The sequence below is a fragment of the Lygodium microphyllum genome, chromosome 15 (assembly GCF_053477565.2).
Source record: "Lygodium microphyllum isolate KBCC chromosome 15, Lygodium_microphyllum_v1.1.10, whole genome shotgun sequence".
NCBI lineage: Eukaryota > Viridiplantae > Streptophyta > Polypodiopsida > Schizaeales > Lygodiaceae > Lygodium > Lygodium microphyllum.
The window spans coordinates 129,553,533-129,580,521 of NC_141149.1; the positions used below are offsets into that span (position 1 = coordinate 129,553,533).

General features: G+C 42.3%; 1 protein-coding gene across 1 annotated transcript in view; it reads right to left on the minus strand.

Annotated features, from left to right (window-relative positions):
• Positions 1–2,107: 2,107 nt before the first annotated feature.
• Positions 2,108–26,989, minus strand: part of LOC148025058 (transducin family protein / WD-40 repeat family protein) — an 83,467-nt gene continuing 58,585 nt past the window's right edge. Inside the window, exons 9-13 of the mRNA XM_087694760.1 lie at positions 4,227–4,342; positions 4,046–4,104; positions 3,427–3,517; positions 3,004–3,158; positions 2,108–2,905 (exon numbers count right to left, since the gene is read on the minus strand). Coding sequence (XP_087550886.1) covers positions 2,836–2,905; positions 3,004–3,158; positions 3,427–3,517; positions 4,046–4,104; positions 4,227–4,342 — 491 coding nt within the window. The 3' untranslated portion in view covers positions 2,108–2,835. The remainder of the gene's footprint in view (positions 2,906–3,003; positions 3,159–3,426; positions 3,518–4,045; positions 4,105–4,226; positions 4,343–26,989) is intronic.

Genomic DNA, 26,989 nt, shown 5'->3' on the forward strand with positions numbered 1-26,989 from the left:
TTTGTTTGCCATGCTATATCTATTAACTACAAAAAGGATGGTATCTGTCATGCCTTGTGGATTTGCTACCTCTTGTATTTTTCCTTATTTGCTTCCTCTTGCATGTTCATCGTTCTTTTATCAAATTGTAGTCATGGAATATCAAAGCAAATTATTGTAAGGGGGAGTCTATCAACCTAACTAGATATGTCAACCTAACTACGTCAAGGAGTGAATGTTTGGCTATAATTGTTTATTGCTCATCTAGGATAGAGGTAAGTGCACTAATCAAATGTTGCTTGTAACACAAAGACATGTTTAAGCTGAAAGGTCTTTCATTCATTTGGCCACAAAAAAGAGTCTCCACATCTTTTTAAAACCTTGTGTGTTTTGAGCTCTCGCAAGTCACTCCATGGAAACTACCAGGATTGCAAATCACATAGAATTGCTTGTCCAACTAGGTAAGGGAATTAGACTTTGATTTCTCCAAAATGTGGATGACAAGCAACAATGTTCAAGGTGGTATAGGATGACAATTGGTAAGTATCACTTTGAAAGTAGGTTTCCTCAACTATGTTTAATTGTGATGACTCCAAAACATCAATAATTGGATAGCAAGTGTTCAAAATAGTAATTGTTTTATTTGGCAAGTGGTACGATCTACTAATAGAGCATTAAGCAAAAGTGTTCACTCAAAGAACATTTGCCTACAACATGTTATTGTATAGTTGTCATATCAAAGGACATTCTATATAGAGGAAAAGGATATTCTATATGGAGGAAAACTAGACAACCTAAAAATGATAAGTGAGCATTTAGCTACAACGGTTTACTTCCTAGGTTGGTTAGATTTTTCAATTTTAGTAAAATATGTTAAAACATGGTAGAATTACATATTGTAGGTAACATGATAGAGTTACATGTAGGTGGGTGCACAAATCATATATTACGTCAATCAACTCCATATGTTTACCAATCAACTATGGTTTCTTATAGCATTGATTGAAGGCACCTACAAGGAACTATCTTAAACGTTTCAATGGAAACTATTAGGATTGCAAACAAACATAGAATTGTAAATTTATAACATGAAATTGTTTGTTTCATTTTTTTTGTCTTCATAGTGGAGCATGTAAAGATTGCTTTAAAATTTTTGAATATATGACAAATTCATTGAGAAAAGAAATATTAGCAATGTAAAATGTATGACAACAAATAAACTTTACATAATCCTTTCGATAGATTGCCTATTAAAGATGCAAAGCCTTGTCCTTGGATATGAATGTTCTACTATAGCCATGTACTTCGGATCAATGAATTATGTAGCATGTTGAAAGCAAACACATCCATAATATTGAAAGTAGTTAGATCAATTCTAGTAGAAGGCTGTGAAAGCAATCTATCATTCTAAAAGACTAGATGATTACTGAGAATAGATCAACGATCCAAGGTTTCGTTTATAATCACTCTTCTTGTTTTGCAAACCAAGATAGATGTATCAATGATGCTCAATAGTTGAAGCCATGATGGCTTTGCATTGAGAATTCATTGTGTAATCTAGTAAGAGTGACAAAATGTATTTGTTTCTCTTTCTTTGTAAGACATGGTTGACATTTAGTTATCATGTTAACTCCATGTTGTTGGCATGCAAGAATGAGAATAGTGCTTGACATTGCAAAGGTTTTAGGTGGAAGCTAGTTATTAAAATGCTACAAACAAGTTAGGTAACATATGCCTCATCCTAGGCTATAACTATTCTAATCATAGCCATGCTTTTTATTTTACAAATGCTCACAACTATACAATTTTGATTGGGTCAATTAAACAAATTGATGGAAAGGTTTACATGAGAAAATAGTAAGGTCAATAAAAATCACACTTAATAACTTCTACAAAGAGCCATGACCTTTAAATAATAAGGGAGGAGATCGGGGTTTTCTTTGGAACAATCTCATGCCTTAAGCACATCCCACATTTTAGTTTAAAAAGCTTATTGATTTGAACTTGAAACATTTGCATCAACCATTCCACCACCATAAAGGAACAATAGTTGACAAAACATCATTTTTTGAGAGAGAGAGAGAGAGAGTCAGCAGTTTATCGCTAGCATAAAATGAAAATCATTAAGGATAAAAAGAGCAAGACATCACCAGTAAGTTTATTCTTCAATATGTTTTATTACAGCATAAAAAACAAATTTGCTATTTTTGATGTTTTCCCTTTAAAAAAAGTGTCAATAAGAATTATCTTAAGGCTATGCCTAGAGCTAGCCAAAAAAGTATGACACTCTACTTACATACTTGCCACATCCTCATAGTATGTACTATCATAAGCTGACCCAAATCTCCTCTTTGACCAGCATTCTAGCATGGACTAGTTGCATCAGCATAGATCATCCCATTTAAGCTGCGACTGCAAATGATCCTCCTAAAGTCCACCAATAAGAAATGCTTATATAGTTACATCACAGGTTCCTGCAGTTGGCTGACAAGACTTCTACAAAAGCATTTGAGAGCAGTACGAAGCATCTGAACGTGGACTCCATGAGCATCTGAATGTGTCACTTCATGGGACGTAGCACCAAATCATGATTGCATGAAAGATATTACTGTCGTGGCTTGGCTTTCAGTGCAACTGGAAGCAGTTACGTTGGCAAAGGTGCTAAATACACTTTAACTTGATCCTGCTGCCGGTATCACAAATTGGTGTGGACAGGAACCAGCTTAAGAGAATAATTAGCACTCTGATTTTGCAAGCAAGGATCTATAGCCACATCTCTATGCCTCTTTCTCGACTTAAGACTGTTCTGAAGCTATGCGCCATTCTACTTTCACTACATATTCCAGTCAGATAAGTTTATGTTGCTTGGAACTCAAAAGCTCGAGCAGTGAAATCATCTGAACTTGACAGGATGTACCTCTCACCCCTGCATCAAGAAAGCAAGGAAAAACATTTCCAGGTTTTAAAACAGAGCTGTAACTTATATATGTTGACTGCGGCAAGTTCAAAGTTGTAAATTATTACTGTGAGAGGCCAAGGTCCAGAATGCCATCCATATGGCCATGGAAAGTCTTCTCACAATTTCCAGTTCGGCAGTCCCAAACTCTTATCTTCCCATCCAGGCACCCAGTTACTATCATGCCAGACAACTGAGACCAGAGCAGTTTAACCACTCCTTCCTACACAGCATAAGAGGTGACTGCTATTAATACCGAGGTTATGAGTCAAGAAAGTGACACCGTACCAGTTATACCAATGTTATCAATGTAAAGAGGTTCAATTATTACGTAGACAGTCATTGCCTCGTGAATGCAATGTAAAGAGGCTTCAATTATTATGTAGACAGTCATTGCCTCATGAATGCAAGGTTATCAAGTCAAGGTGGTGACTGAACATGTTATATCAGTGCTATCAACTTGAAGAATCTTCAATGTAGACCACCATTACCTCATGATCACAAGTAATGCGTGGGGAAAGTGTCTGCAAATCCCAGATAATCAGTTTACCATCCATTCCTCCTGTAGCAGCGAGAGGAAAACTGGAAAGCCAGAACAATATTGGAATGAAAATGTCAACTCACAAATTACATATGCCATTAAGTGTTTAGAGAAAATACTTGTAAATGCACACACAAAAATAAAAGGGACGTAAGAATTCACCTACACAGACACATTGCAGAATCGATCTTACAAAACCATGGAAATGTGGAAAACTGCTTTGAAGACACGTAGGAAAGCGAAACAAGAAGGCATGTAGGAAAACAAGAAACGAAACATGCAAGGAGAAAGCAAGAAAGGGACACCATGAGGATTAACTCTGCAATGGAACAATGACCAAATATTTGCACAATCATCCTGTGGTTAAAGCTCTATAAAAACAATGGGATACTGTGAAGTTGATTAATGCAAGCACCCAGGTGGCTTTTAAATGATCAGTGAGTCAATGCACTGAAGCTTGAATGCTGAGGAATTGAAACATATTTTGGTGTCAAATGAATTGCTTGATACTACCATATTATACATTTGGAACATAGAGAAAATATGACTATAGACAGGCCAATACATACCTATTTGCAAGTCCAACATATTCAACCGATTTTGAGTGACCAATAAGTGAGCCAACAACCTGAAAGTAATGTGCAGAAAGTCAAAAGCTGGAAAACCGGGAAATAAATTTCCTAGATTTCCTGAGCATACATAATGTTTAAGCATTGGAAAATTCCAAACTCACCCAAGGAAAAAACATACCTTTCCTGCGCGTATGTTTACAACATGAACACTCCCATCTGTCGAACCAGAGATAACAATGCTGGAATCCGCACTAATGCCAAGACAGGTGAGTCCTTCAGTATGAAAAGGGTGCCCTGAAAACAAGCAATGTAAATTATGTCAAATGTAAAGATCATGGACATTTGGATGCAGTCAGAAAGGCTTTTCTTTACAAAGGTGCCATTAGGGTTGCATGAGGACCTTTAACATGCTATTTGAAAATATCACAATTCTCACAAATGAAACATTTGCAACTTAACAGAAGGGATTTCCACTAACCAACCATACAATAAAATGGAGATGGTTACATAAATCCCTCAACGAAGACCCTCTTTAGCTGTCTGGAATGATAGGCAAACATGCACCAGTGATGATGTAGGGATGCTACAGCCAAATGCCCTAAAACACTGATGAAAATCCAGGGAACCATTGCTGATTCTCCTAATATCAATGCAATGTTGATTATCCGCAACAGTGAATGCAAGGATAACTTCCTTGGAATCCTATTCCAATGTGCATCCAGATATTTGGTTTTTTTCTTTCAATCCAACTTGGTTTATCTTATAAGCTGTATGCAGAGTTTGTATCTTGGACAAGTATTGAGAAGTATTTATGCCACACACAGCCATGCAGTTTTTCATTGCGTCTTTTGATGCTGGATTAGTCAACCAGGTTGCCGTGTGGCAGGTTGGCAGCTATGGCAGCATTTTTTTTGTTTATCATCATTTTATTGCCGCAGTCAGTCGACCCGGTCATATTATTGGCATTTTTTTGGCTATTTATTGCAAGCCTTCCCCCAGTCATATTCATTCAGATATCGTATGCGCAGCTGGAGACATACTCTCACAGCCCTTCTACATATGTCGTCTCTCTCTCTCTCTCTGAGTCCGGTCATACACTTCCGCATTCACTGCACTCTGACATGGCATTAGAGTAGCATTGAAGGGTTCATTGATCATGAGCAGACCTGGAAAGGAGATTTCAACGCAACACCAAAGCTGTGTTTTCAGCATTCAAGAATGAGTGGCAAGGGTGTGCATCAATACAAAGCTTAAGTGAGTGGAGCAGCATGGGAAAGAAAGTGAGGTTGCTGTTTTTGTGCAGGTTTTGCTGATTGGGAAGGAGGAAAGGCTGTGTTTTCAGCCTTTTGCAGCAGATTTTGATTTTTAATCACCTCTGGCAGTCAAAGATGGTTTAGGATGAGCCGGGGTGCATGCTACCTTTTCAGAGTCAAAGGGGGCTATGCTTGGTTTTATGCAGGTTATTCAAGAGCCATGTCGCTAGAAATCAATGTGAAGTTCCAAGCGATTATGGACAGTAAGATCCTTGTGGTCCAACCCTTCCATAGGATCAAAAGCTCGATGGTGAGAACTACCACATTTGGTGGGCGATGATGCTTGTCATCTTGGAGTCCTATGATGGAGCTTATAATGGAGGCCATTGAACCATCTGTCAGCCCAAAATCTTTCCAAACTTTCTTCTTCGGAGAAAGCAAAGTTGGTGGATGTATAGGCACATTGGGACAAATTGAATTTCTGCATCTGTTCTTTCCTATTTCTCTCATGCACACTAGCTCTAGTAGCCCACATTGAGCATCTAATCAATGCTCAAGAGATATGGCTGGAACTAGATTAGCTCTACAATCAGATGACGGTGATGATGAGGGTGCATTTGGAAGTGCAAATGCAAACGTCGAACAATATGAACAAGTCCGCATCCATATGGAAGCATGTTAACAAACTCTGGCAATTGCGTATGCAGAAATTTGTTGCCGCAATTACCGCCCTATTTTAGTGCTTTCTACTCCGCCTTGATTGCTTCAAGGCACACAAATACTCCTAAGTGGGAGGAGTTGATTCCAATGCTCTTGGATCAAGAGCAACAACTCAAAGGTCAAACTCTCAAAAGACAAAAGGCCTTGACAAGTCAAGCTTCCCAACAATAAGGGGGAGGAGGAGGAGAAACCCAAGAAAGAAAAGAAATCTACTTGCCACATTTGTGGCAAGGCGAGTCATTGGAAGAAGGATTGCCCTAATAAGGACAAGAAGGAGAAATCTACGAACTCAAGAGCGGTGGCTCATCCTTCATTAGTAGCTTTCCTTCATTTGGAGGTGATCGAGGATTTCACACCATTGGCTTTTGATGCAATGATCATGGCCCTACAACCTTGTGAGTGGATTGTGGATAATCATGCTTCCCATCACATGAGTTCTTCCCTTTATGGCATTGCACATATGCGACCTTCACATGGGCAAATTCTATTTTGAGAAAGTTCATCAGTTCCTATCAAAGGCAAGGGTGACATGCAATTGATTTTAGATCGACATGGTAGTGCCCGCATATCAGAGATTCTTTATGTGCCACACTTAGGGTATCAACTACTTTCAGTGAGGTAAGATTTGTGCAATTGACCTCACGATCGAGCTTGATAAGGACTCCTTCCAAGTTCTTTGATCTACAAGATGTGGACATCTTTAGTCTTTATTTCTCTTCTTCTCTCTTTTCAAACACAAACCAAGCTATGGCATGCTCAGTATGGCCACCTCAACTACGAGTACCTTCGAAAGGTGCCTCGTGGTTAATTAGTTTGTGGATTGCCAAACGCTAGGGTGAGCCATCCATTTTGGGTCGTGCATTTGAGGCAAACATCATAGAGATGTCATTCCTAGCAAGGCTTCAGAGAGGTTAAAGGAGCCCTTGGAGCCTTTTTGAACAAACTTATGTAGACCAATACTTTGTCCCTTAGCGAGTTTGTATTCTATGCTAATTGTTGACAATTTTAGTAGGATGACATGGGCATACTTTTTGGAGCTCAAATCAAAAGTAGTCTTACAATTCCAAGATTGGCTCATCTTTGAGGAGAGTCGATCTAGCTAGAAACTTTGACAAAGGTGGAAATTTTATCTCCTATGAATTTGCTTGATTCTATGCAAATCATGGTATTTATCAAGAGTTTGCCAACATGAATACACCTCGAGAATGGCATATTGGAGCAAAAGAACCAGAGTGTGATCAAAATGGTGCGAACAATGATGGAGCATCAACAGACATCTCTATCTATAGACTGAAGCAACGGCCACTACCATCTATATCCTAAATCGGTCATGTACATCGGCATAGTTGATATGACACATTTTGAGGCTTATTTCATTCTAAAATTGCATGTGTCTTATGTTAGGGTGTTTGGATGTGATACTTATGTTTACATTGTAAAGAAAAAAAGAGAAGTTTGAGCTGGCTTCCAAGAGAGAGGTGTTCATGGAATATAGCTCTCAATCAATGAGATACAAGCTTTATGATCCTATATCAAGGGATGTCTACACAAGTCGAGATGTGCGGTTCATCGGGTTTCTAGCTACAAAGGGGGATTGAGGAGCATCCCATTCTTGGATTAGACACTTGAGTCAATGCCTTCGGAGCCTTAGCCTCTTGAGGTTCCACCATCAATGCCAAAGGAGATTGCTTCACTACCGGATTCACCTTGAGAGTCAACATCACCGGATATATCAGAGTCTTCACCGAATGCAAAGTGATGAAGGGAGTACTAGCTTCCTCCTCAATAGGCAAGAGAGGCACTTGTGATGTAGGGAGTTCCTAAGGAGTGGCAGCCGTAGGATGGCCTACAGTGGTCTCAAAGGAACTGTGTAGAAACTATTAGGATTAGTACTAATGAAACACAGAGTGTACAACCACGACAGAAGGACAAAGATATAGACAATGACATGTAAGACTTAAACCCTAGACACAAAATGCAAACTCAAAACTCAAAATGCAAAAGCATAAAAACGACTTGATGTAGATGATGGAAACTAATCAACGGCAACAATGGAAGCATGGGCCACAACTATGGACCACGTAGCGGTAGTTGCTAGGGACTGGACAGCTAGTGAAAGAGGGCTAAAGGTTGAAACTTGAAACATAGAGAAACAGGAAATGGCCGAAACAGTCCCCCCAGCACGCTGAATCGCCGTCCCCGGCACGAAGCCATCATGGGACGCGTTCCAAATCTGTGGAATGTTCCCCGTCCTGTTTCGGACAGGGAACACCATCTGGCATCCCACTTACCTTTGGTCCGCCTGTTGCTCCCGCCCGCTTGTCAATCTTGGACCTGCGCGTTCCCGCTCGCCTCTTGTTCCATTCGCCCGTTCTAGTCCCCCTATCAGTGGCTAGCTGCTAGTCCCCCCATCTCCTCCTACCTCCAACCTCTCTTCTTCCTTCTTCCTTCTCTTCACTTCTCCCTTCTCTTCCTCCTCCTCCTCTTCTCTGGAGTCTTCCTTCTTCTCCAAGTTCCAAGTTCCAAGTTCTCCATTCTTCTCCTCTTCTCTTCTTCCCTCTTGCTTCTCTTCTTTTCCCTTTTCCCTTCTCTCTTGACTCTTGACTCTTGACTCTTGAGCCTTCTCCCTTCTCTCGAGACTCAAGTTCTCACATCTCTTGAGCCATTTTTATTTCAATTTTTAGCTTGAAATGGCTTCATCTTTCCGCTCCGCTCATCGGGCTAGTGGTCGAGAAAGAAGTCCCGATAACTGGTCATGGTGGGAAGAAGTAAATGCCGACCGCCCATTGAGTGGTGGAGGATCTCAACCATGGGCTTGCAAGCTTTGCCTATACAAGCGAACTAGTGGAGTAAATAAGGTAATCCATTGAGCCAAGCATTTCTATTTTGAATTTTTATTGATTTTAATTTTTCAAAGCTACTTAAATATTAGAATATGGAATACCAATTGCCACTTGTTCCGTTTTATGGATAATCAAGTCCGAGCTCATCTCCTACATGAGCCAAATTCAGAGATACAGTTTTGTATGAAGTGACCTTGGAGAAGCAAAGGGAGCTTCATGATCGTGTAGTAGGTCAACAAGCTTATCTTGCATCTAGACCACGACATGTCGCAGTTAACCCTTCAACTTTTGTGATACCATCCCCATTAGATGTGTCTAGAGCAAGGTCAATATCAGGAAGTGCTACCTCCATACCTACTGTAGGCATTGCATCGGCCATAGCATCAACACCACCACATGTTGCACATAGATAGAGCACATGCAAGTTCCCATTTTGATTCTATTTGTTTTGACCTTCAACTTAGAAGGTTGTTGCTCTATCCGATTGATGCTACTTGGAATCCCAAGAAGAAGGAAGAGGTGGATACATCAGTGGCACGTTTTTTCTATCATGACCACATTCAATTTTGTGCAACTACGTCAAAGTATTTTAAATTGATGTGCAAGAAGATTGGTGAGTATGGTCCTTCGTATGTACCTCCATCATCAGAGACCTTACGCACCACTTTGCTCGACAAGAAAAAGCGCCTTGTTGAGCAAGCAACAATGACTAGAAAGAGCCTGTGGGCTAAAAATGGAGTTTCCTTGATTGTTGGTGGTTGAAGTGATACACGCAAGCGATCCATTCATAGTATGGTTGCTTATTCTCGTAGGGAAATGTATTTCATATCTTCACACGATGTATCGGAGATAGGAAAGTCAGCAAATGTACTTGCAACAGAGTCGGTTATAGGTATTGAGCTTATTGGCTCAGAGCATGTTGTGGGATTTGTTGCAGATGGAGAGCCTGCAAATAGGGCAGCTGGTGCTATTATCCAAGCATATTATCCGCATATCACAATTTTATATTGTATAGCTCATTCCTTGAATAACCTACTAAAGGATATTGGTAACCTATCATGGATTGCACCTGCCATAGAGTAAGAAGCTCAAATGGTTAGCTTTGTTTTAAATCACCTGTTTCTTCACCATTAGTTCTCTTTGAGGTTGAAGAAGATACTTTTAAAATACTTTGATAGCAAATTTACATTTAACTTCTTGATGCTAGGCAAATTAAGAGAATGCAGTGGTGCCTTGAGACAATTATTTCTTAGTGATGAGTTAATCTCATCAACATTGATAGATACTCCTATAGGTATCTTATGCTTGGAGAAAGCAAATAACTCCACTTTTTGGGATGATGTAAAGTGGATAGATGATATGGTATCACCTATTGTGCATTTATTGAGGATTATGGATGTTATGCAACCTTGCATTGGCAAGGTATATGAGACTATGGATAGGCTAAATGAAAAGTTGCAGGAGTTGGCACGAAATGATAAGGCATATGAGAAGATACGCCATTTAGTTGTGATAAGGTGGAACTCCTATAGCTTACCCATGCATACAGTTGCATTTGTTGTGGATCTTAAGTTCCAAGCAAGGGTCAAGAGAATGACACTAAGGTCATGGATGCATGGAGACTTATATTGTCTTGTCTAGTGCCTGATCATGGCACTAGATGAAATATCAGAGACCAACTTTCATGTTATAGGACCTTTTGGGGTTCTTTTGGTTGTGTGGATGCAGCAATTGTCAGTTAGCTCCTCTTGTTTGGAGCAATTGTGGAGTACATACGCTCACATTGCTTCAAAGAAGAGGAACCGTCTTGGTGTGGAGAGGGCAAAAGATCTAGTATTCATTAGTGCTAATTTGAGGATGTTATGTAACAGTATGACAACAAAACCCGATCCATTCACAGAGAGTGGGAGATGCAGCAAGAAGAGGAAACACATGCTGATGTTGAGGGAGATGCAGTATTTCATGGTACACATGATGATGAGGCTGGCACTTCAGGAGTAGCTAGAGCAGCCTCAGATCATGATGATGATCTTTGATTTAGTTTACTTATCATGAGTCTCATGATACATGACACATTGTATATGATATTATGATCATTGATGATAGTGTGACACTTGGGGGCTGTTGTGCCATGTCGACATTATATTTGTACTTGCAATCTTGTAGTTGCCATTTGTTGAGTGTTAAAATGACTTGTTTTTTTGGCTGATTTTTGTTGTTTTTAAGAGTTGAATGGTTGATTTTATGAGATGATTGATTGGTTTGAAAGTGGTTTGAGAGTGTTTTGGATGATATTGATTGTGTTTTGGAAGTTTATGATGTTTATTAGTGGTTCTGTGATGTTCTGATAGGTTCTGATTGGTTCTGTATACCTTCTGTTTTGTTCTGTTTGTCTTCTGTAAGGAGAGATGGAGTATTGATTGATGAAGATTGAGATCTTGTGAAAGCTTATTGAATGGTTTGTGAAAGTTTGGAATGGTTGGAGTATGAGTTATGTGGTTTTGATGACCTTCTGTAACCTTTTGTAGGTCTTCTGTAGAGCTTCTGTTTCTGTTCTGTTCTGTTCTGTACTGTAGCTGTTCTGGTACTGTTCTGTGACTGTTCTGTATGTGTTATGATGGATGAGAGTGTAGCTTGGGAAAGTTTTCTAGCCTTGGAAAGAGGTGAATACAAGTGCAAAACAGCTGAAAGAAGTGGAAGAAGTAACTGCTTAAGACTCAAGTGAAGACTAGAGTGAAGTGATAGTAGTGAGCTATGAAAGGGCACTGTAGTGGCTCTGGTGACTCTTCATATCAGACATACCTCTTGGGAAGGGTATCCACGACCTAAGAAGGATTATTGAGTGATTTTTGAGAGATTGTAGTGAGGATATAATGTATTATTGATGGAGAGAGAGAGAGAGAGTCAGAGATAGCCAATTCTACTGAAACAGAGTGATTGTATATGAGAGATTGAGAGAGAAGACTATGAAGATATTAAAGATGAATACTATGTGATGTATTTCCATTCAAAGATGGTGTATTCCTTTGCTTTCTTTATTCTATTGATGGATTTTGTGAAGATGTTGAAGAATATGGTTGATTCTATCAAATCCGTGGGAGATCTACATGATGCTGTATGAGGATTTGTTGTGCCTGGTGTTTTTTTTCTTCATTGTGATCATATGAAATATGATAAATAAGCTTGTTGATGTTACAAGATAGATTTTCTTGCAAGAGAATTCCCTTTTCCTTGGTGTTCCTCTTGGGGCTCCATGTTTTTGGTGCGCAGCCGGGGAAACTTGCCATCAACAAGCACCAGAAGAGACTGAAAATGAAGGAAATGGCATTGCCAAGAATAGAAGAATTCAATGGATGTTTGTAAAGTTCCTTCTTCCACTGAAGAGTTAGAATTTCTCATAATCAAAGCCACTTTCCACAAAAAGTTCATCCCACAATGGCGGAAACACATCACCATCATGATGCATGCTCTATGTGGTGGACAGTTTCCTCTTCTTGTTGAAGCAGCGGAAACTTGCATCTTGGTGGCAAACTGTTTGGGAATAAACTGAAGAGAAGAAACAGAGAGAATGACCATCCATGGAAGATTTGACATTCATTGAGAAGCTTCCAGACAATCAAGTGGGAGATTGTGAAGAAGCTTCAGGAGTCTTGGTCTTTAAAGGTTCACAAAAACAAGAAGGAAAAGAGTTGAAATTTGTTTGTGGATGCTTAACAGCAAGATACATGGGATGCTTGGTGTACTGATAATCTTCTGTTTGTTCAATTAGCAACCCACTGGAAGTTGGTAGACAGAGTGTTTTTCACAACATACACTGTTGAAACCATCAGAAATTGGCATTACTATGATGATGGCACCACCACAATGCTCAAACGTATGCATTTTGACACCTTCAGAACCGAATACCTTCCTCTGTGCAGTGGAATGAAAGCAGAATTCAGGGACGTTGAAAAGAAAGAAGTAGAAGAAATGTTGGCAAGAGAATCCTCCAGAGACTGAAGCCTTTTGTTAACCCTCTCTGGAGCACTAATAACCTGGTGGAGCCAACCCCCTGATGAATGACGCAATAAAGAGGCAAGCGTTAGAACGAGTCTAGAGGTATGTGAGAAGAGAAAAAGCAAAAATCAAGGCTGAGAACGAGCTCGCAACAAAAGCCGCCTTTGACGCCCTTGCGGAACTCTTTACAGAAGTCCCAATGGCACATCAAGCCCTTCCTCCTCCTGTTGGAGGTCCACTTCCAAGCCAAATCCGTCCTGGAAATATTGATGACAGGCCAGCGAATGTAGTCCCATTGCCAGTTTTTAAGGGAGATTACAATGAAGACCCGGACCTTCATGTAGCAGAGTTTATGGTAGCGTGTGTGGCTAACAATGCCAGAACCCCTGAGCATTCGTTAGCAATATTCCCCGCCACTTTCAAGGGCGCGGTGTTTCAGTGATATGAGAGACAAGCAACATGAACTTTTGGCACATGGGACGACCTGAAGTTGGCCTTCCTCAGTAAATTTAGGCGTGAAAGTTTTGAAGAGCAGATGAGAGAGGAATTCATGAATCTAAGTCAGTCTTCTGGAGAAAGAGTGGAAGCTTATGTCTCACGAATGGAAAATCCATCCTGAAGAGATGGACTAACCATAATCTAGATGATGGCATTCAAAAGGGGGTGTTTCTCAGAGGATTACAGCCAGAAGTCCGTAAGTTTGTGGAGCTGCAAAGACCAACCACCCTGCAAGCTGCAACAGAAGGTGCAAGACTGTACGATGAAGTGGAAGCTAGACTAGCGATGAATTCAGGAAGACGAGTCCTACCTCCTCTGATGCCAGGAATGATGTATCCACCAAATGCAGTTCCTGGGACTGTTCCCTATCCCTACCAACAGATGCCCCCAGTATCACAGTACAGTGCACCAAATCCACAGAGAAAAGGGACACATCTCACCAAATTGTCCAAATCCTCGAAGGTCAGTGGATTACAAGCCCTTATGCAGTCGATGCAAAGGAGAAGGCCACACTGCAAAGGACTGTCCAAGCCCAGCCCCAGTGAAAAACAGTACTACTGATAGTCCGGCCAAGGCCCAAGAGCCTACCTCCAATTTAGTGGAATTGGAAGTTGCTGCCATCACGCGTGCAAAGCAGAAGGAACCACCTGTCCAGAAAGAAAATAACCCTCCTGCAAGAACAGTGAAGTTCAATCTTCCACCAGAAGAACAGAACAGAAGAGAGCCCGACAGTGCCGTACAGAGCCCTACAGTGCCACAAAGAGTTATAGAGACAGGACCAGAGGTCCAGGAGACAGAAGAGGAGGAAGTGCCGCAAGTAGCAGAAGAAGTTCCCATGATTCCCCTGTTGGAAGAAAGAGGGAAAATGAAAATGGGTGTTGCCCCATTCCCTAACCGATTAGAGAAGCCAGTGGATCCTATTAAGTAATACGATCTGGTCAGAGATCTAGATACCTTTAAACCAAACCTCACATTCCGACAATTATTGATGTTGTCTCCCAGTTGCCGAAAAAGGTTCAAAAGTATACTGACAAGGAGAGTAGCTTAAGGATTGCTCCCTCAACAGCAACAAAGTCCAATAAGGCTCCAGAGTCTGTCAAAGAAGTGGACGTAGCTAACACCTTTCTAGTTCCGGGTACTCCAGAGACTGGCGCGTGGATAGAAGGCTGCTTCATTGCAAATGCACTGATTGATGGAGGCTCATCAGTAAACATTATGACGGATGTGACAATGAAGGATCTAGGCCTACAAGGTGTGCAACCCACCCAATGGCTCATCAGACTGGCAGATCAGAGTAGAATCAAGCCTTTGGGTATTCTCCCATATGTGAAGACTACAGTGGCTGGAAAAGATTATTGGCTAACCTATCTGGTGGTGAAGCTAAACTCTTATGGTACATCCTATCCTCTGTTACTGGGCAGACCATGGCTTTTTGAAGCCCGAGCAAGGACAGATTGGTTCAAAGGAACCTTGACCTTGGGGAGAGGACCAAATAAAGTGGTGCTGAAACTGTATGGTTCTCAAAAAGGACATGGATCCACCTCCTTGGAATTATCTTCCGACTCCCCTAGTGAGGCTACAGATGGAACATTAGCAGACGAAGATGCTGTCAAACAGATCCTTCCGAAGAAAACAGTGGTACGTTCCTTAACAGTGGATACTGTAAGCCGACTCCTAAAAGATGCAAAGCCATTATCAATGGGTGAATACTTCTTGCATGAACCAGAAATGACTTCTGAAATCACTTCTGATAGTGAGATAGAAGCATGGATGTATTGCTCTCCCTGTTACATGGCCATAGCAGAAGCCGAGACAAAGGCAGAAGATGAAATAGAAAACTTGTTCTTTTCTTACAGAGCTCCTACAGAAGCAGAAGCAGAAGCAGAGACAGAAGTAGAAGTAGAGACAGAAGCAGAGACAGAGACAGAGACAGAAGCAGAGACAGAGACAGAGACAAAAGAGGATGGATATGATATGGACGAAGAAGATTATGAAAGTGAAACGGAAGAATCTATCCCATCCGAAGAGGATATATATGAAGAAGTTTTAGAAGCTTCGGAAGCAGACGAGCTCATGCTATGGGACAGAATGGCAATAGTACCATTTGGTCTAGTAAATGGATCTTCTCATATGCAAAACCTTTCTAAGGAATGGATTAAGAAGAACAAGCCATCTTTTAGCAGTGGCTCATGCCGTCCTAACCCATCCTTGTCGAAGAAAGATGATGATGCACCGTGCCAACGAGCACCAGTCCCACCAACCCAACAGGCATCAGAGGGTCCCTGTTATGTGACGTTCTTGGATGTGTCATCTTCAAAAGAGGAGTCTTCAAACCAAGAGGTAATTAATTTTGAAACCAAACCCGAAATAGCTCTAATCCCATTTCAACATCTTAAGGAGCAACCTAAGTCTCCACCAAAAAAAGAAGTTGGTTCTACTGGGACATCAGAAGAGGACACCACTCCCTTGAAGGAGTCGGATCTGTATCCAGAAGCAGTTCATGGGACCTTCATCCGTGAAGTAGAAGGTGAAAGGCAGTTAACTTTTGTGGATGCAGATGGCACTGAATGCCACTTGAAGGTGGGTAGCAGCCTCCCAGAAAAGGAGTTGTCAACCTTGTACAACTTGTTGAAAGAGAATTTGGACGTGTTTGCATGCTCTTACAAAGACCTAAAGGGGATTGATCCCACAATATGTCAATATCATATTGACTTGGAGCCTGATGCCAAGCCAGTACGGCAAAACGACAGAGGCGAATGAACTCGAATTATTCCACATTGGTGAAAGCGGAGCTGCTGAAGCTTCTGGAAGCCGAGTTCATCTATCCAATGGCAAATAGTGAATGGGTTTCACCCATCGTGGTTGTACCCAAGAAGAATGGCAAATTGCGAATATGTGTGGATTTTCGAAAGCTTAATTCCAAGACAAAGAAGGATCACTTTCCTATTCCTTTCACAGACCAACTGTTGGACACAGTGGCAGGACATGAGCTTTATTTCCTTCTGGATGGATTCAGCGGATACAACCAAGTCCAAATCGCAAAAGAAGACCAATCCAAAACAACCTTCACCACAGAATGGGGGACCTACGCTTACCGAGTGATGCCATTTGGACTCTGCAATGCCCCTGCTACTTTCCAGCGAGTCATGATGGCCGCATTTCAAAATCATCTGCACGACTTGATTGAGGTATATTTGGATGACTTCTATGTCTATAGTTTGATCCGTGAACACTGGGAACACCTGGAACAATGCTTTGACCGATGCCGGGAGTATGGGATTTCCCTCAACCCCGACAAATGCATCTTTGGGGTCTCTTCTGGAGTTCTCTTGGGCCACGTTGTCTTTGCACAAGGGATATCAACAGACCCTGCAAAGATCGAAAAGATTGCAGCTCTGACAGCACCCACCAACCTCAAACAGTTGAGGGGATTCCTAGGCCATGTGGGTTACTACAGAAGGTTCATAGCTCATTTCGCAACAAAGGCAACCTCCTTGCATAAGCTTTTGAGGAAAGATGCAGAGTTTACTTGGACGGAAGAATGTGACAAAGCCTTCGACACTCTGAAGCAGTGTCTGATTGAGGCACCCATTCTGCAACCTCCTGATTGGACGAAAGAGTTCCATGTACACACTGATGCATCTATTGAAGGCTTAGGTGCTGTCCTTTGCCAGAAGGGCTCCTCGAAGTTGGATCAACCAATCTATTATGCAAGCCGAAAAGTCACTGATAGGGAACAGAACTACACAGTGACCGAGCTGGAGTGCTTGGCAATGGTGTTTGCCCTAAAGAAGTTCCGCCACTATCTCCTATTCACCCACTTTAAATTTTATGTGGATCATGAGGCCCTATCCTTCCTGATGAACAAAGCAGATGTGAAAGGACGAATGATGAGATGGCTCCTTTTATTCCAGGAATTCGACTTTGAGGTGATTACTAAGCTTGGTCGTTCCCATGTTCTGGCTGATCATCTGTCGCGTATCCCACAGACTGCAGATGAGGAGCAGGATGATCCAGACCTCCCTGATGCTTCTCTATTCTTGGTAGAAACTGTAACTCCCTAGTATGCAGACATTGCCAATTTGCTAGCAACCCAACAGTACCCTCCTGGCATTTCTAGTCGGGAGAGGAAGAAGCTTATGCTAGAATCAGCCCCCTACATCCTGTTAGGCGGTGCACTATATAAGAAAGGCAAAGATGAAGTGCTCAGAAGGTGTGTTGCAGGAAATGAGATTGGGATTGTTCTGAAGGCTTGCCATGATGAGCCATGTGGAGGTCACTTTGCAAGAGAAGCTACAGCTAGGAAGACTCTGCTAGCAGAATATTGGTGGCCTACCATTCACAAGGATGCCTATGATTACTGTAAAAGATATGATGCTTGTCAAAGAATGGAAAAACCCATGAAGACAAGTGCCATGCCACTGCAACCTATCCTTCCTTTGAAGCCGTTTGAGAAGTGGGGCATTGACTTCGTAGGTCCGATCGATCCTCCCACCTGAAGGAAACAGAACAGATACATCCTCGTATGTACGGATTATGTCACAAAGTGGTGTGAAGCTAAAGCTCTAAAGCGGAACGATGGTAATAGCGTGGCCCTGTTCATGCATGAGAATATCATCATCCGTTTTGGCAGTCCCCTAGAGCTGGTAAGTGACAGAGGCACTCACTTTCTTAATAAAGTCATGGAAGAGTTGACAGAGTTGACAGAGTTGTATAATAAAGTCACCAATCGCATCCTCTGCTCGATTCTGACAAGAACAATTGCCGCACATCGTCGTGATTGGGACGATCGACTTATAGAGGCCCTCTGGGCGTACAGAACCTCCCATAAAGCAGCAACAGGACAGACACCCTTTCAGCTGGTGTATGGAACAGAAGCTGTTTTCCCTGTTGAACGAGAATTACCCTCTTTGAGAGTGGCTATCAAAGAGCGTTTGGGGGACGATGATTCACTGCAACGCCGTCTCCTGCATTTGGAATGTTTGGACGAAATTCGTAGGATGGCTCTACAGTGTATGGAAGCCACGCAAGCTCGACGCAAGGCTTACCATGACAGCTTCATCAAGCACAAGGAGTTCAAAGAAGGTGATTTGGTCCTAGCCTATGATTCACGATTTGGCAACTTTCCTGGCAAGCTCCAACAGCGGTGGATGGGCCCATATAAGGTACTTGCCGTCAACCCCAATGGCTCTGTCCAAGTGCAGACCATGGATGCCTCTGATGATCCCTTTCTGATTAATGGATATCGCCTGAAGAAGTACTTCCCTCATTGGGGATCTTGACAATTACGGTCATCTGATCCTTTTCCTCGTTGGCGCGGCACTGTACTTCTTATGATGCTACTTTTGATAGCCGTTCTTCAGTCACTCCTGATGAAGTGGATGCAACCCTTTGTCCCCTCAAATCCCCCCTCCAGCCTTGATCTCTTATCCTCTATTTTCCACCAGCGACAGTGGCGAGGTTGGTTCTGACAAATGGTCTTTCTACCATTCCCTTGCTTAATTCGAAAAAAAAAACAAAGGAAAAAAATATATACATATCGGTCATGGGAGAAAAGGACTTAGGTCCCTGTCATGCCGACCTATTCTTCGAGAAAAGGTGGAAACACCCTCGGGAATAGGGGAAAATAAAAGAAAAAAAATAAGAAAAACAAAACTGTTATGGGAGAAAAGAAAGCAATTCCCTGTCATAGCAGGCCTTGTTCCAAGAAAAGGTGGTAAACACTCTTGGGCGAGAACTTGGCTGTGGAAAAGGTGGCAACACCCAGCAGTCCAGGAAGTGGATTCATTAATTGATATTTCCAAGATCCAATTCCGAAGCTACCTCCCTTCGTACGCTGTGTCCTGGGTCTCTTTGCAAAGTGTCTAACTGACCTCTAGCAGACGACATGTTCCTATCCAACATAATGTTCGATTTGATGGCTACCTCCCTGGGTACGCCTCTTCAACAACTGACAACACGATCTTCATCGACAAACCCCTTGAGTGATGTGAGCTTTCATTCTAACCGGATGGGGAAGTGCGTATGGGTTGCCCTCTGTAACTATCAACCACGAGTGAGACAGAGGGTGGGGCGAGAGACCAGTCTTTCCCCTTCAAATCAAATGAGAGGTGAGAAGTGTGAATGAAGTGTTGCACGCACGGGATGGGCCTCTCAATGCGCAAAGCACAATTTGTTCTGTACACTGCACTATAAGGCTCCCTGGCCTTCCTTCTCGCACCGTATGCTGGCACAAGGCGGGATGCACAGTTGCACCATCAAATGCACACAAGGCATACAACCTTCGCACAAGTGACCGTGAGGATTACATCAACGGGTTTTAGGAAAAGGCTGCCCTTCTGTATTTATCGACAGAGCATGAGACAGAGGGTGGGATGAGTGTGACTGGAGTTTCTTCAATCAATTACCGAGAGGTGAGATTGAGGGACGTTACGACACTTGAAGTAAGGTATGTTCACGTTTCCCTATGCACCCATGGGATGGGTCTTTGCCGTTATCACAAGACACGTCACCCTGTTCTGTACACTGCACTGTAAGGCTCCCTTGCCTTCCTCCTTGCACTTATGCCAGACGGGTTGGACGCACTAATGCACCATCAAATGTGCACCCTGGCATACTCCTGCACCATTCCCCCTTGTCGATTCCTCAACTAGGCATGAGATATGGGGTTCCATCATTCTTCCTCGAGTGATATTCGTCATGGGACGAGTGACTGTTCTTTCATTCCAATTGAGTGATTGTGAGTTGAGTGCAATATCCCTCATCATCGACAACGCATTTCTTGCGATTCCTTCCATCAGCTACCTCCCTGGGTGCTGCTGCGTGGTCCCTTCCATGACGGATGTGTGCCGAGAAGATGTCTTGGTACCTCCAGCGCCGACAATAACACTGGACGTGCCATCAACACTCAACCTTGCTTCTTGACGAAATGGGCCAAGTTTTTCTAACCCTCCCACTTTGGTTTCTTCGTGACGGTCATGTTTTAAGTGTGGGAACGTTAGTGGATGGTCTATGGCGTGGTCCTAGGTCCCTGCTGCTCGGTTAACCCTATCCATTGAGGTCTTAAGTGTGGGGACGCGTCCCTGCACGTCTACATTGTCTCCCCCTCTGCATATGCCTTAACCTGCTCATGTATGTATACCATGACTTGCTTTTACCCTAATGAGATCCCTTCCCACCCACCCGGTTATTTTCCACCCACCCTTGGGGCTGTTCCCTTGCAGTTTTCCTTCCTTTCCTACTTTTGAGATCCTGCCATGTGAATGCACCCTACGTTCACCAAAGTCCACATCCAACCTTATAGCCCTATTCCTCTCGTTGCAATGACCATTTTTCCTTTTTACCTACCCCTATTCCGGTGTACGGTTTTTAAGTTATTAATTTTTGAAGCATTTTGCGCAAATAAGTCGGTTTTCCATGTGAATGCGCTTTGCTTGCTTCGGAACAGTGATCTGACGTCATAGCCCTGACAAGCATTTTTCCCTTGAAGTTTTTCATTTTTCCTCCAAGTCATTCCGATACACGGTTTGTCCAATATTAATTTTCCGGTTTTTTAAAGACCTTTTCGTGCGTCTTTTTGACATTTTTCCATGTAAACCTGCCCTATTTGCATCGGAATTCCAATTTGATTTGACAGCCGTGTCCCTTGTGCCTTCCCCCACCTTTTTCCTTTTTCCTCCCCCCTATTTCGCCTTCTGGATTTTTTATTATTAATTTCTAAGTGAGTTTTCGAGCGTATTTTTGGAGTTTTTCGCATGTGAATCCCTTCTACTTCCACCGGAACTGCAGTTTAACGTGACCATCCTGTGCAACCCCTTTCGACAGACATTTTTCCTTCTTACTACATGACATTCCGGCAAACGGTCCGTCCGATATTAATTTCCAATCCCATTTTCGGGTTTGTTTTTTGGGTTTTTCCCATGTGAACGCGTCTTATCTCAGTCAGAACTATGTTTTGATGTGATAGGATTGTCGGACACATCTTTCTGCACAGTTTTCCTTTTTTGTGCACCTCGTTCCGATGCACGGATCTTCCGATATTAATTTTTAATTGCGTTTTTTGGTTCCTTTTTTGTGTTTTTTGCACGTGACCGCCCTTTACCCCTCTCGGAACCTCCGTCATATATTTTCCTTGTTTTCCCCCTGTCGTCCTGCCCACTTTTTGTTTTTACGCTATTTCCTTTTGACGTCCGGATTGGGAGATATTAAATTTTTTTTATTTTTATGTGTTTTCGCGCGCCCGTCTTACACGTGAACGCGCCCTTTTTCAATTTTACGCGTCTTAACGCGCCTCAGTCGCCTCCACGTACCCCGTCGCGACATTCCGACGCTCTTTCAATCCCGTCACGGCAAATTTTTTTACCCCGCTCCGCGTACGCGCGCGGAACGGGGATCTGCCTCTTTCTTGGGCCCCTACCCCGCCAATTTCTATTTCCCCCACCCCTACCCTTCCCTGGGTACCCCCTACCCTACCCCGCCCATACCCCTACCCTACCCCATCCTTTTCCCTTTGGGCGCCCCATCCTTCGGGCACCCCCCATCCTATGGGTCCCTTCCCCTTCCCCTTTGCCCACCCTTCGGGCATCCTCTGGGCCCCTGCCCATATCCTCCCACCCTTTCCACCCCCCCACACCCTTCCCTATCCCCCCCCTCTCCCGACCCCTTCCCTTCCCCAACTACCTCTCCCTCTCCCTTCCCTGCGTGTTCCTGTCCTTCCTCCCTCTCCACCTCGATCTTCCTCGCGCTTGCCCTTCTCCTCTGCTCCCTCCATTTTCTTCTTGTTCCCCCCCCCCTCCCCTCCTCCTCCTCCATTCCCTCCTCCTCCTCTACTCCCATTCACCCCCCACTAAACCCCTTTCCCACCTCACACCCCTTCCTTCCTACTTATACACACACACCCGCAAACCCTCCTTCACACACCACTAACCCCCCACCCTTTCTACCCCTCATTCCTCCCATAACTATCCCTCAAACCCATTCGCACCCCACCCCCCTTAACCAGCTTTCCCCCCAATTCCCATTGGCTTCACCTCCCTTCCCCGACAGTCGTTCGTGTGCGCGCCAGAATATGTATTGTTCGCGCGGGAGTATCTTTTAGCTGCTGTTCACGCGCGGGACGCGCGTTTGGATTTGCTGATTGAGGTGGTGCGTGCTGGTTCATGCATGCGCAGCTGTCAGGAGTGTCCGGGTATTCTTTTTGACATCCCGACTATCATTTTTTAAAAATCCACACCTCCATTAAACACACTTAAAATTTAAAACAAATCATTATAAACGAATTTGACAAACATTTTGAAGTTTTATTCAGAATTATTGACACCTTTTTCCACCATTATATATATATTTATTTATTTATAGTCTGAAATTTCCCATTACATAATTCCAAACAATTCCATATTTTCCAAATTTATTCTAAATGACCTAAAAAACAAAAAGAGAAAAAAAAAAAACAACAACAAACACAAAAACTCATTTTAAATTAGTCAAAAATACCCCAAACAATTCTAAAAAAATTCTACAAAATTCCTCTCACCCCCCCTTGACCTTTCTCCATTGCTTTTTCACTTTACAATATTTTTTATACATGGAACCCCTATTTACAAACAATTCATTAATTTACAACAATCAACACAAACCAAACCCACAAAAACATTAACACATACAAGACATATCCTTACCAACCACTTTCAATTCTTAAAAACATTACAGAAAAATCTAGGATCCTTTCGTTTTATTTTTGCAACCCCTAGCCATATTTTTCTAAACCTGTCACTTTCAGAAAAAATATTTTTGCCTATTTTTGAACTTCCAAATTCTTTCAAAATACCCACCAGTATAATAAAAATTCATTACAAATGCTACAAAATTTCAAATTAATTTCTGAAAAATTCCTAATACTTCCCTTACCATTTTTATTTATCTTTGGCATATTTTTCTTAGCTGTTATAATATTTCATTTCACACCTAAATTCCTCGCAAATTAATTTAAAAAAAAACAATATAAACAACACATTTTTCCTCCACACACCAACTAACCATCTAGAAAAAAATCCAAATATTTTTGGATTGAGAGAAGCGCATTCTTTGCATTTTCATACATCCACTACCAGGTATTTCTCTTTTATTCGTTTTTTTAAAATTAATAAACATACACACAAGCTCCCCCAAAACCCACAATTAATGTAAGACTAAAAAAAAACAACCACGGCAAACAACAAAAAACACACAAACAATACCACCATGGCACGCGCATTCGCGCTATATACACACATACTTTTTAATTAAAATAAACCCGCCGTTCACTTAGCACGCGCTACGTGCGCTACAGAGACACTTTATTTTTTAATTAAAATGATCCAGCCGTCACATGAGCACGCGCTGGCAAAAAAGCGCTCCACATCACCTTAATTTATAATCAATGAACTTGCATTTAGAGACCCAGTCTGGGTATCGAAGTCCGAGATTCGACTTAACACACTGGTTTAACCTAATAATTGGTAATTAAATTTATAATAAGGAACCGTCGTTTTCTTGCTAAGGTTTATCACCTAATAAAACTTCACCCATTCTTAATAATTTCTTAAAATCAACCCTTCATTCAATTAAACCCCCCTCATTGCACTTATTTCCCCTTTTTAACGAACCGTTTCGTGGGAAGGGTATGCGCAGTCCTTGGAGTTATTTCCATAGTCAAGCACTAGTTTATCAACGAGGTAGTCTTGATATGTGTCGGATGTGGTATTGTTTTGGTTTACTGTCTTTGTTACAGTTCCGGATACGGTATGCACTTTTTTATTTTATTGCCTGATACGGGGTTCTGGGTGTTTGTCTGATGCATAGCATGAAGCTTTCGGTCGCATATATCTCGAGGTCATGTCGAATTTTTTCTAGGCTGTGGTTTGCTTGGGGTTAGTTAGTCGAGTCCCGTTTTATTGTTTTGGTTGTTCTCTTATCCTTGGATTTTTGTCTGTTGCTTTGCAAGCATTCTCCTTGATTGTCTGTGTTTATGGTGTGTGTGTAACCATCTGAATGGCGCCTTCTCATGCTTCTCCCCCTATCCAGTACGTCCCATTAGTTAGTAGGGATTACTCTTCCCTACTTACTTTTGAGCCTCTCACGAAGGCGGGACTTGCTGCTTTTATTGCTACTTCTTTTCCATTGCTTCTAGAGGATCCGTCGTTATGTGATGAGTTTCTTGCCTTTTACAGCAAGAAGACAGGACTAGTCCAGGGAATTTCTATGACTTTGATACCTCGAGGCTTAGGAAAGGCTTTGTCTCTTCCCTTCAAAGGTGAACCTTTTGTTACCACTCGTCAGCTTTTCTCTAATGAAGAGATTCTGAAGTTGTTGCAAAAGCAGACAAGGGAAATGCTGGATGTTAAGAAGGTGATCAACTCTTCAGGAGTTTCCTTTTCTATGATTACTGATCCCTTATGGAAGATGATCTGTCAGTTTCTCCAGGATAGGTTTATGCCTGCCAAAACGCCATCCCAGTATTTGTCCAAAGAGCTTTTCACAGCTTCCAGGATGGTGTTGAAAGGAGTTGCTATTGATTGAAGCACTTACCTCCTTACTAAAATGGATCAACATTTCGTCAAAGTCACCAGGGGTAATGTTACCAATGTCACATATGGATCATATTTGTCTGCCTTCTTGACCTATTCAGGTTTACAGAAGATTGTGCCTCTACTTCCTCCATCAGATTTAGTACCTCCTCCACCTTCAGATCAGTCAGATCCCATTGACATAGAGGATGATGATTCTCCGCCTCCCCCGGTCATCCAGCGCAAATGCTTGAAGCGGGTAGCGGATAAAGCTCCGTCCGTACTTCCTTCAGTGTCCATCCCTGCTACCTCTGGCAGTGATCTTCCTGGGTATCTCACTTGTAATAACCTGTTCAGAGCACATCGAGAAGGATCATTGGAGATATCAATTCCCTCCCTGAACAGTCTAGTCTCAGGAGATGCAATTCCTTTCCTCTGTAAAGATATTTAGAGCTCCATTGAATTATCAGTGACAGCCTGTGTTAAACAACTGTACGCATCTTTTTATGAAGAACTCATGCAGTCTAAGGACGAGTTGCATAAGGCAACATCAGAGTTAGCTTCTGCAAAGGATACCCTAGCAGATTTGTTTAAGCAAATGAAACAACAAACCCAATTAATTGCCACCCAACGAGATGAGATCTCTTCTTTGAAGATCCAGTTACTCGAGGCTCAATCACAGGTTACTAGCCTTTCCGAGGAGATGGAGAGGATGTCCAGCGAAGCGAAGGAGTTCCAAGCTATCTTAGATGACAAACTTTCAGCTTTCCAGACTGCTAATGACACCGTGGAATCCCAAGCCTCCCAAATCCAGCAGTTGCAAGATCAACTGGCGAAATCACGCTCTGTTCCTCCAAGCCCTAATGTTCCCTTGATTCCTTCTCTTTCACAGCAGGACTTGGCTGCTCTTCAGAGATAGGCTACTTTGTGTCCTCTATTCCATGATAAAGTGGAAAGATTGCAATCCAGAATGGACTTGTTATGGTCTACCTTTGAGCAGTTTCAGGAATATGTCTTACCAGACCATTCTTTCTTTGTCCACTACCACTTACAGAAGTTGGTCTTCTACATGAAGCTTTCCACGATGGATTTACCTCTTCCAGAGGATGGATGGAGTGGGGCTTGGTCTGCTGAGTAGTTGACAGAGGTCGTAAGAATGGTGTTTGAAGATTCTGTCACGCCGGACACTATGTTGATGTCATACATGTATCTACGAGGAGACTTGTTAATTCCAGATGAGGTGGATATGGCATGGTATGTGGGGGATGTGGTCTTATAGGCTGTTTTGTATGTCAACCATTTGGAGTTGCGCATAGCTGTCATGTTCCAGAGTTACTCCTCCAAAGTGGCTGATTGTCATGATAATTCCTGGCATCCCATGATTGATTCTGTGGTCCTGAATCAAAGACAAAACACAGCTCCTATCTCTGCCCAGAGTACTAATCAACTGAGGATGGATCTCTTAGCCTATCTTTCAAAACATAATCCGTTTGATGCTACCTTCTTTGATGCCTATCATCGACGATCTCTCTTAGGACCTTCTGTTCCTACCCTCCTCTATTACCAACAAATGACTCACCGCTATACTATATATTTTTCTCTTTGTCAATCTAATTCCACAATTATTTTACCTCTTCTTTTCCAACCTTCATCTTTCCCTCAAATTCCCATTTTTACATATTGTTCCTTTATTGAGGATAGGGTATTTTCCCCTTCTCCACCCTGTCTTTCTCCATCCATTAATGTACCCTCTACATTTCCTATTTATCAGTTAACACACCTTCCTTAGTGATTCCCTCCAAATTTCTACCACTCCTTTAAACTTTTCTTCCTTTTATCATTTTTCCTATCCCTCACTTCATCCACTTTTCCTTATTCCACTACCTTCTCCTAACACTTCTATATCTCAACCACCTCAATTCGTTAGTGACTGTGATGGGTTTGATAATCAGATTTCCAGAAGAAGGGGATGGAGTTCGGATGATTGCCTTACAGGATCTCAGATCAATTGGCCAGTAATTCCAGGAGAATTGACAGCTTCCAATCAAGCTTATCAGAACTATGTTCATTTTGCTCAACAGTATTCAC